The 14,938-nt window shown below is 41.6% G+C and overlaps 1 protein-coding gene across 1 annotated transcript in view; it reads left to right on the top strand.

The window, feature by feature from the left end:
* The window catches only part of LOC117525813, a 31,987-nt gene extending 23,138 nt beyond the window's left edge, over window positions 1-8,849 (top strand). The window contains exons 27-32 of the mRNA XM_034187743.1: window positions 3,167-3,325; window positions 3,416-3,552; window positions 3,982-4,118; window positions 4,204-4,298; window positions 4,965-6,531; window positions 7,991-8,849. Coding sequence (XP_034043634.1) covers window positions 3,167-3,325; window positions 3,416-3,552; window positions 3,982-4,118; window positions 4,204-4,298; window positions 4,965-6,531; window positions 7,991-8,082 — 2,187 coding nt within the window. The 3' untranslated portion in view covers window positions 8,083-8,849. The remainder of the gene's footprint in view (window positions 1-3,166; window positions 3,326-3,415; window positions 3,553-3,981; window positions 4,119-4,203; window positions 4,299-4,964; window positions 6,532-7,990) is intronic.
* Window positions 8,850-14,938: the final 6,089 nt, after the last annotated feature.

Raw genomic sequence — 14,938 nt, 5'->3', positions numbered from 1 at the left:
GACTGGCTTGGCCACTCCAGGACCTTGAAATGCTTTTTACGGAGCCACTCCTTCGTTGCCCGAGCAATGTGTTTGGGATCATTGTCATGCTGGAAGACCCAGCCACATTGCATCTTCAATGCTCTCACTGAAGGACAGAGGTTTGGCTTAAAATCTCATGATATATGGCCATGTTCATTCTCCCCTTAACATGGATCAGTTGTCCTGTCCCCTTTGCAGAAAAACAGCCCCAAAGCATGATGTTTCCACCCATTTGCTTTACAGTAGCTATGGTGTTCTTGGTATGCAACTCAGCATTCGTCTTCCTCCAAACATGACGAGTTGAGTTTTTACTAAAAAGTTCCATTTTGGTTTCATCTGACCACAGTCCTCTTCTTGATCATCCGTATGCTCTCTAGCAAACTTCAGACAGGCCTGGACATGTACTGACTTAAGCAGGGGGACACACCTGGCACTGCAGGATTTGAGCCCCTCTCTGCGTAGTGTGTAGCCTTTGTTACTTTGGTCCCAGCTCTCTGCAGGTCATTCATCAGGTCCCTCCATGTAGTTCTGGGATTTTTGTTTACCGTTCTCATGATCATTTTGACCCCACGGGATGACATAGTGTGTGGAGCCCCAGATCGAGGGAGATTATCAATGGTCTTGTATGTCTTCCATTTTCTTACAATTGCTCCCACAGTTGATTTATTCACACCAACCTGCTTGCGTATTGTAGATTCACTCTTTCCAGCCTGGTGCAGGCCTACAATTTTCTTCCTGGTGTTTTTCGACAGCTCTTTGGTCTTTGCCATGGTTGAGTTTGGAGTCTGACTCTTTGAGGCTGTGGATAGGTGTCTTTTATAGAGATAATGAGTTCCAACAGATGGCATTACTACATGTAACAGGTGGAAGACAAAAGAGCTTCTTAAAGAAGAAGTTACAGGTCTGTGAGAGCCAGAAATCTTGCTTGTTTGTGGGTGACCAAATACTTATTTTCCACCATAATTTACAAATAAATTCTTTAAAAATCCTACAATGTAATTTCCTGGATTTTTTTCTCATTTTGTCTCTCATAGTTGAAGTGTACCTATGATGAAAATTACAGACCTCTCTCATCTTTCTAAGTAGGAAAACTTGCACAATCAGGGGCTGACTAAATACTTTTTGGCCCCACTGTAATTATGTGTGCTTTAGTTAATGATAAGGCATGAGAATCCCCTGCAGGTAAATGAAATTGTGTGAGACATGACTTGCCTCAATTACTGCAACTAATGTGGGGGACCAGTGTTACCTTTTTTTGGTGGTGAATAAGGTGCACATTTTTATTGGCTCACATGGTTAGACTTTGGCCAAGCAGTATAACTGTAACATTTGTCTACTATGATGTCATCTCAATGGGACGTCATACGTTTCTTGTATCAGCTGCCATGTTGCGCATATTTTGTGAATCTGAAGTATTCCCAAATGGGACCTGGACCATATTGGAATTGTGCTACTGCGCACAACTCCGGAAAGTGCAGAAAGCCATGGTCCACAAACGGAATTAGTGTTCAAATCTCCAGACATTTTACATATTTTAAAATAATTATACTCTAACCCAGAGCCCTATTCTAATCCTAATCCTGAACATAAACCATTTATAATAAAATCATTTGCAAAATTACTGGGCAGGTGAGCTTCATTCCAACACTGAAAGCTCGTGCCTTTCAAAACCTCTGATTCCAAGTCAGCGACTTTACCACTGAGCTACAGAGCTGTTCTTTGAAAGCTGCCTCACATCAGGAAGGACATGGAAGTATTACAAAAAAAAATAAATAAATAAATCCCACAACACATAAAAACACCACATTTATCAAACGAGCAATACAAATATGATCCATCTGTTCCTTTGGTGATGACCCATGGTCACAGACATACAGTCATGAAATGACATGAATGAGAAGCAGTGTTCTCTGATCATGTCCATATCTACTGGTCAGGTGCGTCCAGTCGGCTGCGTGCGTCTTCTGCCTGACACTTGTGTCTTGTGGACGGCACACCACGGCACAGACACCGCGTCATGTGGAATAGAGCTCACGTGGGTGTCGTGACGGTCAGACCGCCCGCTGCATGTTCTAATCTGACGGTCCGTTTCAACCTGGGGGGGGGGGGGGGGGGCTGTCAGTGTTCGCTCCGTGCGCGCACTCGCTTGCTGCAGCTTGTCGCAACCACGGTGATATATGTTTTTATTTATGTCCACGTAAATACAGCAATCAGACACACGCTCCTCACAGTGGACGGTTGTTAGTCCATAACGGTCCAAACACAGTAGGTGGTGTGTAGCTGGAATGTCCAGAATGACAGATCACCACAGCTGCTTCTGTCTGAAGCCCCGCCTCCCGAATGGAGCGCACACACCCATGTGTCAGTGTGTGTGTTTGCAAAGTCACACTCGTGGGGAACTTAGACAAATTTCATAGCAGTACGACAGTGGTTGCCTGCAGTCTGTTATTGTGCCAAGAGTGCGACTGGCCATTTTTAAGTGCCATGCGAGTGGTGTTTAGATGTTCGTGCGTGTCACCTGGAATTTGGCCGGCTCCTGCCATGAGAGGGTGCAATAGGTTTGCACAGCGCACACTTTTTCTTTCAGGCGCTTGTGTGCGCAAATAGTTGTATCAACAGGTGTATGAGGCGTTGGCGACATGGATGACATTACACAGTTTGCACATGATTCCTGTGTCATGTGCACTAAGTGTGCACTTCGTCCAAACTTTGCACTATGTAAAGGGGCTCTTAAGTTAGTTTGCAGCCTAAAGCTAGCGTGGGGTCCTTAAGTTTGAGATCTCTGCTTTAAAGAATACACACGATATACGTATTTTGACCAGGAAAGTAAATTAAACCATTTTTATTTAGAACCTCAATTCCAATGAAGTTGGGATGTTGTGTGAAATGTAAATAAAAACAGAATACAGTGATTTGCAAATCCTCTTCAACCTATATTCAATTGAATACACCACAAAGACAAGATATTTAATGTTCAAACAGATAAACTTTGTTTTGCACAAAAACAAAGTTTATTCTGCTTTTATTTAAATTTTACACAACATCCCAACTTCATTGGAATTGGGGTTCTACAAAGCCAGACCTTAGTATAAAAAAACTATCTGAACTGAGTTGTGACGTAGTCTAACTGATTTCCAATATTTAGGCCTATGCTAACTCTAGCATTCCAGAGGATCAAGTTCAGCTGCTGGGACCAGCATCTCGCGTGGCCACTATTGATGACATAAACATGTGGACAATCACAAAAATTGACACACTGTCTGCATTGATGAATCCTTCAGATGGGGCATGGGATCCAAACCTGGTAAGCAAAGAATATTGCCAAACATGTAATCATTTCTAGTTGTCCATTAAACAACTGATGTAATGCATGGGTATGTACGTCCCCATCCAGGCTAAAGCTGTCATCTCCAAATATCTCAGCAAGGAAGGAAACAAACTTGATAGTAATGCAGTCAATGCCATTGGAGGAGACAATCTGTGTTCCCTGGATGTTGGAGTTCTGAAGAACATCTCGCAAGAAAGCCTCAAGTGAGAAGTGACAGTGGAGTTGGAGGATTGTGCCATTAAGTTATAGATTCATAGCTCAACAGGATGTTTATGTATGGAAGGAAAATGCAGTCATAGCTTGATACCAAGTGGAAAATTAATCTGGGATAAAAGTGAGAAAATGACAATCTGCAATGTCATAAATCCTGGGACTTTTAAGATATGGTCATTCTTTTCAAATAAAAAAAATAAATTTTATATATATATGCAAGTCTAACTCGTAATAATTAAGTCTTGAATGTAAAAAGGCACTTATTTTCTAATAACCAATATTTCCTCCAAAGTAAATAAAAAAATAAAATAAAATAAAATTGGTACATTAGCAGCCAAAACTTTCAGTGCACCAAGTAATATCAGACACTATACAGTTCATTTGTTAATTGAAGTTTTTGGTTGTCATGTCTTTTGCAGAATGGCAAATGCCCTGTCATTGGACAAATGCACCATGGATCAAAAACAAGTGCTTTTTACCATTGCCACAAATGCCTTCTCTGCAAATTGCGCAACTATCTCTACAACCACTTATCAGCTGTTGCAGTCATACATGGGTAAACGGGCGGTCACACTAAGCCCTGCATGCAGAAAATTTTGTTTGTGGACATGTCTACATGTTTTGATCTTCTCTGCCTACAGGGGGTGCAGCGTTGGATAATGTTCAATGTTTGCTGACTGCCAATGTCAGCATGGACATGGCTACCTTCACCAGGCTGAATGAGAGCGTTGTATTGGTCAGTGTTGACTGTATGATTTGCCACTGCTTAGTATTTGTGGTTTCCTTGTTTCAAATAACTGTTTACTCAGCAAAGCCTCCAACACAACAACAACAACAAAAATAATGCCAGTATTTTGGGGACAGTATGTAACATTGATTTTTGGATAGTGATTACATTACTCAAATAGTTTGAACTCTGAAGAGCTTTTATTTTGTGCCAAGCAAATAGAAGGTTCTTCCAGTGGTAAGGAAAAACTCCCTCTGGCATTTTTTTTTTTTTTTTTGAGAAAGAAACCTCAAGCAGACCAGACTCAGAGGGGTGACCCACTGCTTAGGACATTCTAATGATAACAGATCAAATAAAGTACAAAGAAAGAATCATGAAACATGCAAAAAAAATTCAAATGTCCAATTGTAGGTTGTTTCAAGCGTCCCTGTCAGCATCCTTAAGGCAGGAGTCACGACTAAGTAGCGTCACGGCTAATTACGCAGCTGGGTCTTCAGCCAGGGGTTCAGGAGGCAACATTAAAATTTGAGGCCGCTTTTTTTTGGCAGTCGTACCTCAAACAGAGAGAAGGAGAGCAGAAGATTACATCTGAGTGTTATATTACTTTTTTCAGTCTGGGTGCTTGCATTTTCAACCAGTGAAGATTTATGATTTTTTATGTTCCGTTGTCTTAAGGCACTGACTGTTCCTGAGGTTAAGGACCTTCTTGATGCCAACTTGCCACAGTTGAGACCATATGAGAACCAATCACTGGTGCAGCAATGGATCAGAAAGCAGGAGCAGTCAGAGCTTGATATACTGAATTTAGGTCTTATTGGAGGAAGAGTCACCGCTATCCCCACATCTTCCACCAACACTACGGCTACCGCTATCCCACCATCTTCCACCAACACTACAGCTACCGCTAACCCACCATCTTCCACCAACACTACGGCTACCGCTAACCCACCATCTTCCACCAACACTACGGCTACCGCTAACCCACCATCTTCCACCAACACTACGGCTACCGCTAACCCACCATCTTCCACCAACACTACAGCTACCGCTATCCCACCATCTTCCACCAACACTACAGCTACCGCTAACCCACCATCTTCCACCAACACTACAGCTACCGCTAACCCACCATCTTCCACTAACACTACGGCTACCGCTAACCCACCATCTTCCACCAACACTACAGCTACCGCTATCCCACCATCTTCCACCAACACTACAGCTACCGCTATCCCACCATCTTCCACCAACACTACGGCTACCGCTAACCCACCATCTTCCACCAACACTACGGCTACCGCTAACCCGCCATCTTCCACCAACACTACGGCTACCGCTATCCCCACATCTTCCACCAACACTACGGCTACCGCTAACCCACCATCTTCCACCAACACTACAGCTACCGCTATCCCACCATCTTCCACCAACACTACAGCTACCGCTAACCCACCATCTTCCACTAACACTACGGCTACCGCTAACCCACCATCTTCCACCAACACTACGGCTACCGCTATCCCACCATCTTCCACCAACACTACGGCTACCGCTATCCCACCATCTTCCACCAACACTACAGCTACCGCTAACCCACCATCTTCCACCAACACTACGGCTACCGCTAACCCACCATCTTCCACCAACACTACGGCTACCGCTATCCCCACATCTTCCACCAACACTACGGCTACCGCTAACCCACCATCTTCCACTAACACTACGGCTACCGCTAACCCACCATCTTCCACCAACACTACGGCTACCGCTATCCCACCATCTTCCACCAACACTACAGCTACCGCTAACCCACCATCTTCCACTAACACTACGGCTACCGCTATCCCCACATCTTCCACCAACACTACGGCTACCGCTAACCCACCATCTTCCACCAACACTACGGATACCGCTATCCCACCATCTTCCACCAACACTACAGCTACCGCTAACCCACCATCTTCCACCAACACTACAGCTACCGCTAACCCACCATCTTCCACCAACACTACAGCTACCGCTAACCCACCATCTTCCACCAACACTACGGCTACCGCTATCCCCACATCTTCCACCAACACTACAGTTACCGCTATCCCACCATCTTCCACTAATATTACAGCTACCACTAAGCCTACAGGCAGCACTGGCTCTACCTCTACCTCCATCACCACCACATCATCAACAGCTAGTCCTGGTTCTGGATCTGGCAGCACCACTGGGAGACCTTCTACCACCACAGGTAAGTTTTCAAAAAGCTGTTTGGTACAGTCAGTCAGAAAACCATGAACAGTGATTGTGAGACACCGCTAAGAACAAACCATGTACACAGAACTGTAAAACTCAAACATCAAGGTGGTGGATATAAATCTTGGCACAGCTCAAATACTTTTAGTCTGTTAAAAATGTATATAACCTAAATTAATTATCCAGTTTTGATGTAATCACGCTCACATTAAAACTGTCAATGTGTACAGCAGGCATTTACTTCAACTCTAATATGCTTCTGTAGCTAAAATAATCAAACGTTTCAGTGTCCAAATATTTATGGATTTAACTGTACTATAAGTGATCTAAAACATATCTAACTGAATTACTGGAGTGCCAACCATGAATGTATTCAGCACATATGTACTGCAAGTGGGTTGTACAATGGAGGAGAAGGAAGATTTCTCCAATGTGTCAGATTAGGTGGTGGAGAGTGAACCCAAAGCAATCAAGAGTGGTGAACGGAGTGGAGATGTTGGTGATGGGAACTGCAAATGAGGAGGCTGTGGGTTGGTAAGGGCACGACAAGAGGAACGTGCAAGGGCAAGTGGTGGTGGATTTTGCTAAAAGGATGGAAATGATGTGAATACACTAGAAAAAAAGGACGGGGTATAAAAGTAGAGAACGGTGGATGCAGGTGGACAATGTCATATGTAGGAGATACAACTTGAAGGACACTGGAGACTGTAAGGTGGTGGCAAGAAGAGTATAGTTAGATGAAATGGAAGAAAGTGAGGGCTGAACCTACAAGTAGGATGGTAGAAATGAAAGAAGACAAATATTGTGTGAAATTCAGAGAGGAGGTGAGATAATTGCTGGGTGGTGGTGAAGGACAATTACTGTAAAAGTGAGACAGGTAGGAAGGTACTTGGTGGGATATTCGGACAGAGGAAAGAAGACGACTTGATGGTGGAATGAGGAAGTATAGGAAAGTGTAAGGCGGAAGAGGTTGGTGAAAAAGAACTGGGATTGTCAGCGAGATGAAGAAAGTCGATAGAAGAAGGAAGATGGTGAAGACACGGTACTGTAGTAAAGGCTCAGGAAAATGTGTACAGCGAGTTGTACGTATGTGAGGTAAGGGACAAATGCACATGTATCGAATGACTAGACAGAGGGACGCTTCTGAAACTAATTTAAGTGATGTGACAAATATAATGCTTACTGGTTCACAGTCCAGTCAAAAGTACATCCAGGTATTTTCATCCACTTAAATAAATAACCTCTGCCAGAATATTGAGAATGCAGGTGATGTAACTTAGGGCACAAATTTTTCATTTAAGCGCAGTTACTGTTTGCCATCGTGAAGCCTGCTAGGCTGTGTAACATCTCCTTCCTTCATATACCCTCCAATATGGACCTCCAAACGGTGACATCTCTGGTTCAATACTGTATCTAACGTGCATCAATCTCATTATGAATTCTGTGTTTTTTAGGTAGCAACTGTGAACGTATGCGAGCAGACGTCAGCTTCTCTCTTCTCGTTTTCCTCACTCTCCTCATTGCACTCTGCAATCAAGGCGTATGACTCTGGTTCATATAAATGGTTCATGGAAGATTTCTTTTTAATTTTACTGCTAATAACAGGAAGTGTCAATGAGACTTTTTAATGCTTTAAACAGTTAAAAATGACATTGTTAGATGCTACTTTGCATTGTTTCCAATGTAAAAAGAAAATTCTCCAAGTGCAATTACTGTATATGTATGTATATAATCATTATTCATTTGGTGTGGATCCAGATCGAGACTTTGGTCTTAAATTATGTTGTTGTGTTTAATCCTGATTCCTTTGATTCTGCTATGCAGTTCAAATTCAATTCAGTTGAATGTTCAAATTCAGATCAAGAGCAAAAGTCAACAGCATGACCGTAGATGAACAATTTGAATCAAAGATCAGAATTAAAGATGAGCACTCAGGATCAAAGGCCACAAACATGATCAAAGACGAGTGATCATGAACAAAGGCAAAGCCCATAGGTCAGGAATTAGAAACATATATGAGCCATGGTGGATGATTGCACACTGTTGAGTACCATCCTGTTTGATTTGATCTTCAGCAACAAATATGCACAATTGCACACATTTTCATATTTTACCTCACATATGTGATTTTACTGTCTTTTTGTTAAATTACTGATATGTGAAAATGCAGATTCTTCTGAAAAATTGAGACACTTTTTTGTAATAATGTTGCTTAATTCTTTAATCCGCTACCACTTTTCTCTCCCAGATAGCAAATGAGCTGCATGTTTGATGTTACATCATTAATAAATACAGTAACACGTTGTATTATCATCACTGTACCTTTTTGTCAGTTTATTATAATTCTGACAAGCGTGAGGATGTTGCATCACTTTTGTCACTGTACATACATGAATACGTACAGTGAAATTTGTCCTCTGCATTTAACCCATCCTGATTCCAGCGTGACCCAATCCAGCCACTAGCAGTGGGCAGCCACAGTCCAGTGCCCAGGGACCAACTACAATAGCACACATTATGAAACTATTCATGCAGATTAAAGTAGTTATCTTTAAGCAATCTGCAGCTGTTTATCCAACACAACTTTACAGTTTTTCCTCAATTGCCAAGACACATTTCTCGAAAGCTGCTCTCTTTTTTTCTAAACTGTGAACACAAAACCCATTTTTCAAGCTACAGTCAGAAAACCCCAGACTCTTCTTGCAAAACCAAACTTTCACCTCAAAACAGTTCAATCTGTGCTCAAAACTGAACTATTTTGTCAAATCTTGCCCTGAGTCAATCAAAAGTAAAAACCCTACTGAGCAGTCTCTAAACACTACATAGAAAAATAGAAAATACAGTGCTGAGGACATGAAGCTGTAGAAATAAATGTGTTTGTTCACTGTAGGCTAAATGCATGTCGCAAAACAAACAAAAAAAAAAACCCTGTGCATTTAGTACTTGTACATAGTAAAAAAAAAAGTATATAAAACAAATCCTGTGTATTCACACGTAGCACTTGTACTCGTACAGTACAAAAACAAACAGAACTCGTGCATTTAGCTCTTAATCGTAAAAGTATAAAAATATACATGGCATACTAGGCCAAAAAACAGACTAACCCTCCATTACAATTCTACAGTACATTGGCAGAGTGATGTATTGAAACATGTATTTACTTACAGAATACTGTGGTAGTACAGTAGTCATACAGTAATTCCTGCCAACATTTACGTACTCTGATGTCAGAAAAGGTTCTCTTCTCTAAATTTTGGGATTATGGTGGACACAGTGAATCTACTGATGTTTGGTTGGACCCTTTGTCCAGCCTCCCTCATGCTCATACCATGGACAATCAATAGCTCTGATTTCATCAGATATTAGTTTGTTGTTTTTGTCTTCACTGACCACCTCTCAGATTTCTATCCATTGTCGTGCCTCACAAACCAGTGCTCTCTGAACCGGCTTATATACGTATGTTCCCTCACATCACTGGACACAAGTGTGATCAGTTTTGAGTTGTTGTGTTCAACCGGTGACACTGGTGGTTTAACTGTGTTTGACTTTTGCCATCTGTGCTCACCATTATGCAACACAGGTGCATCACAATGAAAATGTGTTGGCAAGTTGTGTCTAAACAGGTGAAAAGTGCTCATGGCTTTGCCAAAAGAGTGACTGATTCAATCAGTGGGTTCAAGCAACTGAGCATGTGGTTCAGACAACAGGGTTTAGTGTTTTAGCAATTGAGAAAAACTGTAATAGTTAAAGGAGAATTGTGAGGAAATTTACAAGCAAAAAGAATTGTTTTAATGTGGAAAAGGATGTTTAAAATGTATTACAAAGTGATTTAAGGAACTATCTTTATGTTTATGTCTATAAAAAGTAACCCTTTAACTACAACTAGCAGTGTGAGATTACATAGACAATTGTGATACACACCAAACCTTAGTCTCACCCATCACAAATGAAGCCTACCCGGAAATGAAAAAAGATGCAGTTCCTTGAATGGCTCCACAAAGAAGCTCATGTTAAAATGTCCAACTTTAGAGGAGAAATAAACATGTTTATAGCCTACTACAAAAAAAAAGGTTCTCTATAGCAAGTTTCCCCCTCCATGACAACATCTTAAACTCAGTTTAGGATGTTTTAAGCCATGAAGTTTAGCATAATTAGGACATGGTCACTTTGAGTGACAGGTACTTTGTTCCCACAGAGGCTGCAAACTGTGACTACTTGCTGTTCATCTTTTCCCTCAATCCTGACTAGTCTCCCAGTTCCTGCCACTGAACATCCCCACAGCATGCTGCTACCACCACCAGGCTTCACTGTAGGGATGGTGCCTGGTTTCCTCCAAACATGATGCCTGGCGTTCACACCAAAGAGTTCAACCTTGTCTTATGAGACCAGAAAATTTTGTTTGTCATTTGGTGTTTCACCATCTTGCGTCTTCTCGTGGTCTGTGACTTATGCGAGAGGTCGGTTTCAGAAGAGTTCCGGTTCAGGGCACAGGCACAATGTAAACACACCTCGTTAAGTACGGACAAGACAACATCAGGGAACAGCAGAAGTTCATCACAGGTGCTACACCTCTTCAACTTGGGAGAAAATGTCCTCATCATAATCGCCCATGAACTCGCTGAATCAACGCCATCCACATCCTCGCTAGCCATTGTTTACATGTGCAGTAAGATGCCAGAACTCTGCTGGTGCCACAGTGCATTCCCTTACCAAAAAATAGTACTAATAAGTATATAAAAAGTAAACTGGAAGTATACTTGAAACATACTTGCATGTACTACTTTTTGGTAAGGGTACCGCAAAGGGCCATCAGCGGCATTATGGGAAATGTTACCAAACTGTCCAAGAGTACTTCAGGTGCCTTTTGACAAACTCCAGGTGGGCTGCCATGTGCCTTTTACAAAAGAGTGACTTTCTTCTGGCCATGCTATCATACAGGCCTGATTGGTGGATTGTTGCAGAGATGGTTGTCCTGGAAAGTTCTCTTTTCACAGAGGGATATTGCAGCTCTGACAAAGTGACCATCAGGTTCATGGTCATCTCACTAACTAAGGCCCTTCTCCCCTGATCACTCAGGTGACCAGTTCTATGAAGAGTCCTGGTGGATCTGAACTTCTTCCATTTACAGATGATGGAGGCCACTGTGCTCATTAGGACCTTCAAAGCAGCAGAAATGTTTCCCAATCCCCAGATTTGTGCCATTTGTGTCAAAAGATGATTCCATTGACTTCATGCTTGGATTGTGCTCTGACATGCACAGTCAACTGTGGGACCTTGTGTGTAGACAGGTGTGTGCCTTTTCCTAGTCACGTCCAATCAAATGAATTAACCCCAGGTGGACTCCAATTAAGCTGTAGAAACATTTCAAAGATGATCAGTAGAAACAGGATGCACCTGAGCTCAATTTTAAGCTTCATGACAAAGGCTGTGAATATTTACGTATATGCGATTACTTTATATACGAGGTCTGTCAATAAAGTATAGGTCCTTTTTATTTTTTTCAAAAACTATATGGATTTCATTCATATGTTTTTACGTCAGACATGCTTGAACCCTCGTGCGCATGCGTGAGTTTTTCCACGCCTGTCGGTGACGTCATTTGCCTGTGAGCACTCCTTGTGGGAGGAGTCGTCCAGCCCCTCGTCGGAATTCCTTTGTCTGAGAAGTTGCTGAGAGACTGGTGCTTTCTTTGATCAAAATTTTTTCTAAACCTGTGAGACACATCGAAGTGGACACGGTTCGAAAAATTAAGCTGGTTTTCGGTGAAAATTTTAACGGCTGATGAGAGATTTTGAGGTGATACTGTCGCTTTAAGGACTTCCCACGGTGCGAGACGTCGTGCAGCACTCCCAGGCGCTGTCGTCAGCCTGTTTCAAGCTGAAAACCTCCACATTTCAGGCTCTATTGGACGTGTGGATGGATTGCAGCATCGGCTCGCAGCCGCCGTGACGCTCCGCCACAGGAAAAACACCTCTGTTGGAAGCCTTAAGGACAAGTTGGAACATGTCCAGCTGTTAAACAATTTCTCATATAGTCACTCCACTGAAAGCCATCAAAAGCCTCCTGGATTTTACAAATGGTTATCAACATGGAGGTGTCTTTCCTGTGCCGCCGCACCGCGCCGGCTGCGTCCTGACCCGTCCGCGCGTCTTTCATTAAAAAAATCTCTAACAGTGGAATATCCGGATAAAATGCTGAAACCGACTTCTTCTGAAACTTCTCTGTTCTCTCACGACGTCCTGGATCAATAGAGCCTGAAATGTGGAGGTTTTCAGCTTGAAACAGGCTGACGACGGCGCCTGAGAGCGCTGCGCGACGTCTCGCACCGTGGGAAGTCCTTAAAGCGACAGTATCACCTCAAAATCTCTCATCAGCCGTTAAAATTTTCACCGAAAACCAGCTTAATTTTTCTAACCGTGTCCACTTCGATGTGTCTCACAGGTTTAGAAAAAATTTTGATCAAACAAAGCGCCAGTCTCTCAGCAACTTCTCAGACAAAGGAATTCCGACGAGGGGCTGGACGACTCCTCCAACAAGGAGTGCTCACAGGCGAATGACGTCACCGACAGATGTGGAAAAACTCACGCATGCGCACGAGGGTTCAAGCATGTCTGACGTAAAAACATATGAATGAAATCCATATAGTTTTTGAAAAAAAAATAAAAAGGACCTATACTTTATTGACAGACCTCGTGTATATATATATATATATATATATATATATATATATGTGTGTGTGTGTGTGTGTGTGCAGTGTTGCCACAGTTACTTTGAAAAAGTAATCCAATTACTGATTACTGCTTGAAAAAGTAACTTAGTTACTTTACTGATTACTCAATTGGAAAGGTAACTAAGTTAGATTACTAGTTACTTTTTTACTTTCCCCAGCTGCCGACAACAACCCTCTGCCACCTCAAAATGACAATGATACCTGTTTTGCCAAAACTCACTTTATAGTCACTCTTTCTTGACTCCAATGAAAATAAATATTTGTTTTATAAAAAGTAAAATAAAGACCTCTTTCTTGACCTCATATTTAACTATTGACAGCACTGCAACAGTAAAACTTGCAGTTTCTAACCTACATTGTTTAGGTTAGTATGTAACTATAAAATTCATTCTAACATTTAAATTATCTCTAAACATTTTACTTGTCGAAATTATTATTATTTTAAGTAGTATTAGTAGTTGTAGTAAAAAAACGACTTCAAAACTGTACCTTTAATCTAGGGGTGTTGTGGGGGGGGGCACATCCCTGCCCCATCCCTGCCCCACGCCCCCATTCTATCTGGATTCGCCCCTGCTTTGGCGTTTGAGCACAAAGAATGGATAACATTTATTTATGCAGAAAACATGATCAGATTTACAGGTAAGAAAGTTTTGTGTTTTCACATCATGTGGTCCTCAGAAAGAGAGTTTAGGTGCATTTGAGTGGAAAATAGTGTTAGTTGTTGACGCGTCGCGGAGGATCAGCTGTTTTTAGCAGCAGATACGGAGCAGCTCAGCTCAGAATTCTAAAAGGAGAAAAAAAAAAAGCACGAGTCGTAGCTGCTGCAAAAAAAAACGCGGATGAAAAGCTCACAGCCCGCTTAAAGTGGGCAGTTCAGTTGAACCCCGACCCCCTGCCCACGGACCAAGTTTAATGCTGCTATCGACCCACAATGCAAAAATAATAGTAACGCACATTGACTTGGAGAAGTAACTTTAATCTGATTACTGATTTGGAAAGATTAACGCGTTAGATTACTCGTTACTAAAAAAAGTGGTCAGATTAGAATAACCGGCATCACTGTGTGTGTGTATATATATATATATATATATATATATTTCATCCATTTTGGAATAAGGTAACAAAATTTGAAAAAAGTGAAGCACTAAATAGTTCACCTTCTTATCTTTAAATAATTCAAATGCAGGTCCTTCTGAAAAAGCAATACGACACTTGTTTTCTGCAATAATGTTGCTTTAATCCTCCTTATCAGCCAACACTTTCCTCCAAACTGCAAATGACCTGCATGTTTGATTTTACAGCATTGACACTATAATTTCTTGTATAATCACTACAGCCCTTAAAAAACAAAAAGTTTATTATAGTTCTGAAAACTGAGGAAGCTGCATCACTTCTGTTCACTCATGCATATTAAAGTTGTTCATATGTAAATCATATTTGAGCCATTTGAAGTTCTTTGTTCAAGATAGTTTGTTAAGAATAGTTTAATGTGAATGATGTTCAAGAATAGTTTAATGTGAACAATGTTCAAAAATAGTTTAATGTGAACGATGATCCCTAAAGCATCTTTTAAAAAATAAAATAGAGTCTCGGTTGTCATTTCACAGAATTTTCTTTTAAGTCTTTATGCATTTTAGTGGAGCAGATAACTAACAATTGTTCATTTCTGGAA

This window comes from Thalassophryne amazonica, chromosome 15 (assembly GCF_902500255.1).
Source record: "Thalassophryne amazonica chromosome 15, fThaAma1.1, whole genome shotgun sequence".
Lineage (NCBI taxonomy): Eukaryota > Metazoa > Chordata > Actinopteri > Batrachoidiformes > Batrachoididae > Thalassophryne > Thalassophryne amazonica.
Note: the sequence above shows the minus strand (reverse complement) of the source record. Positions and strands in the feature narration are given on the sequence as shown.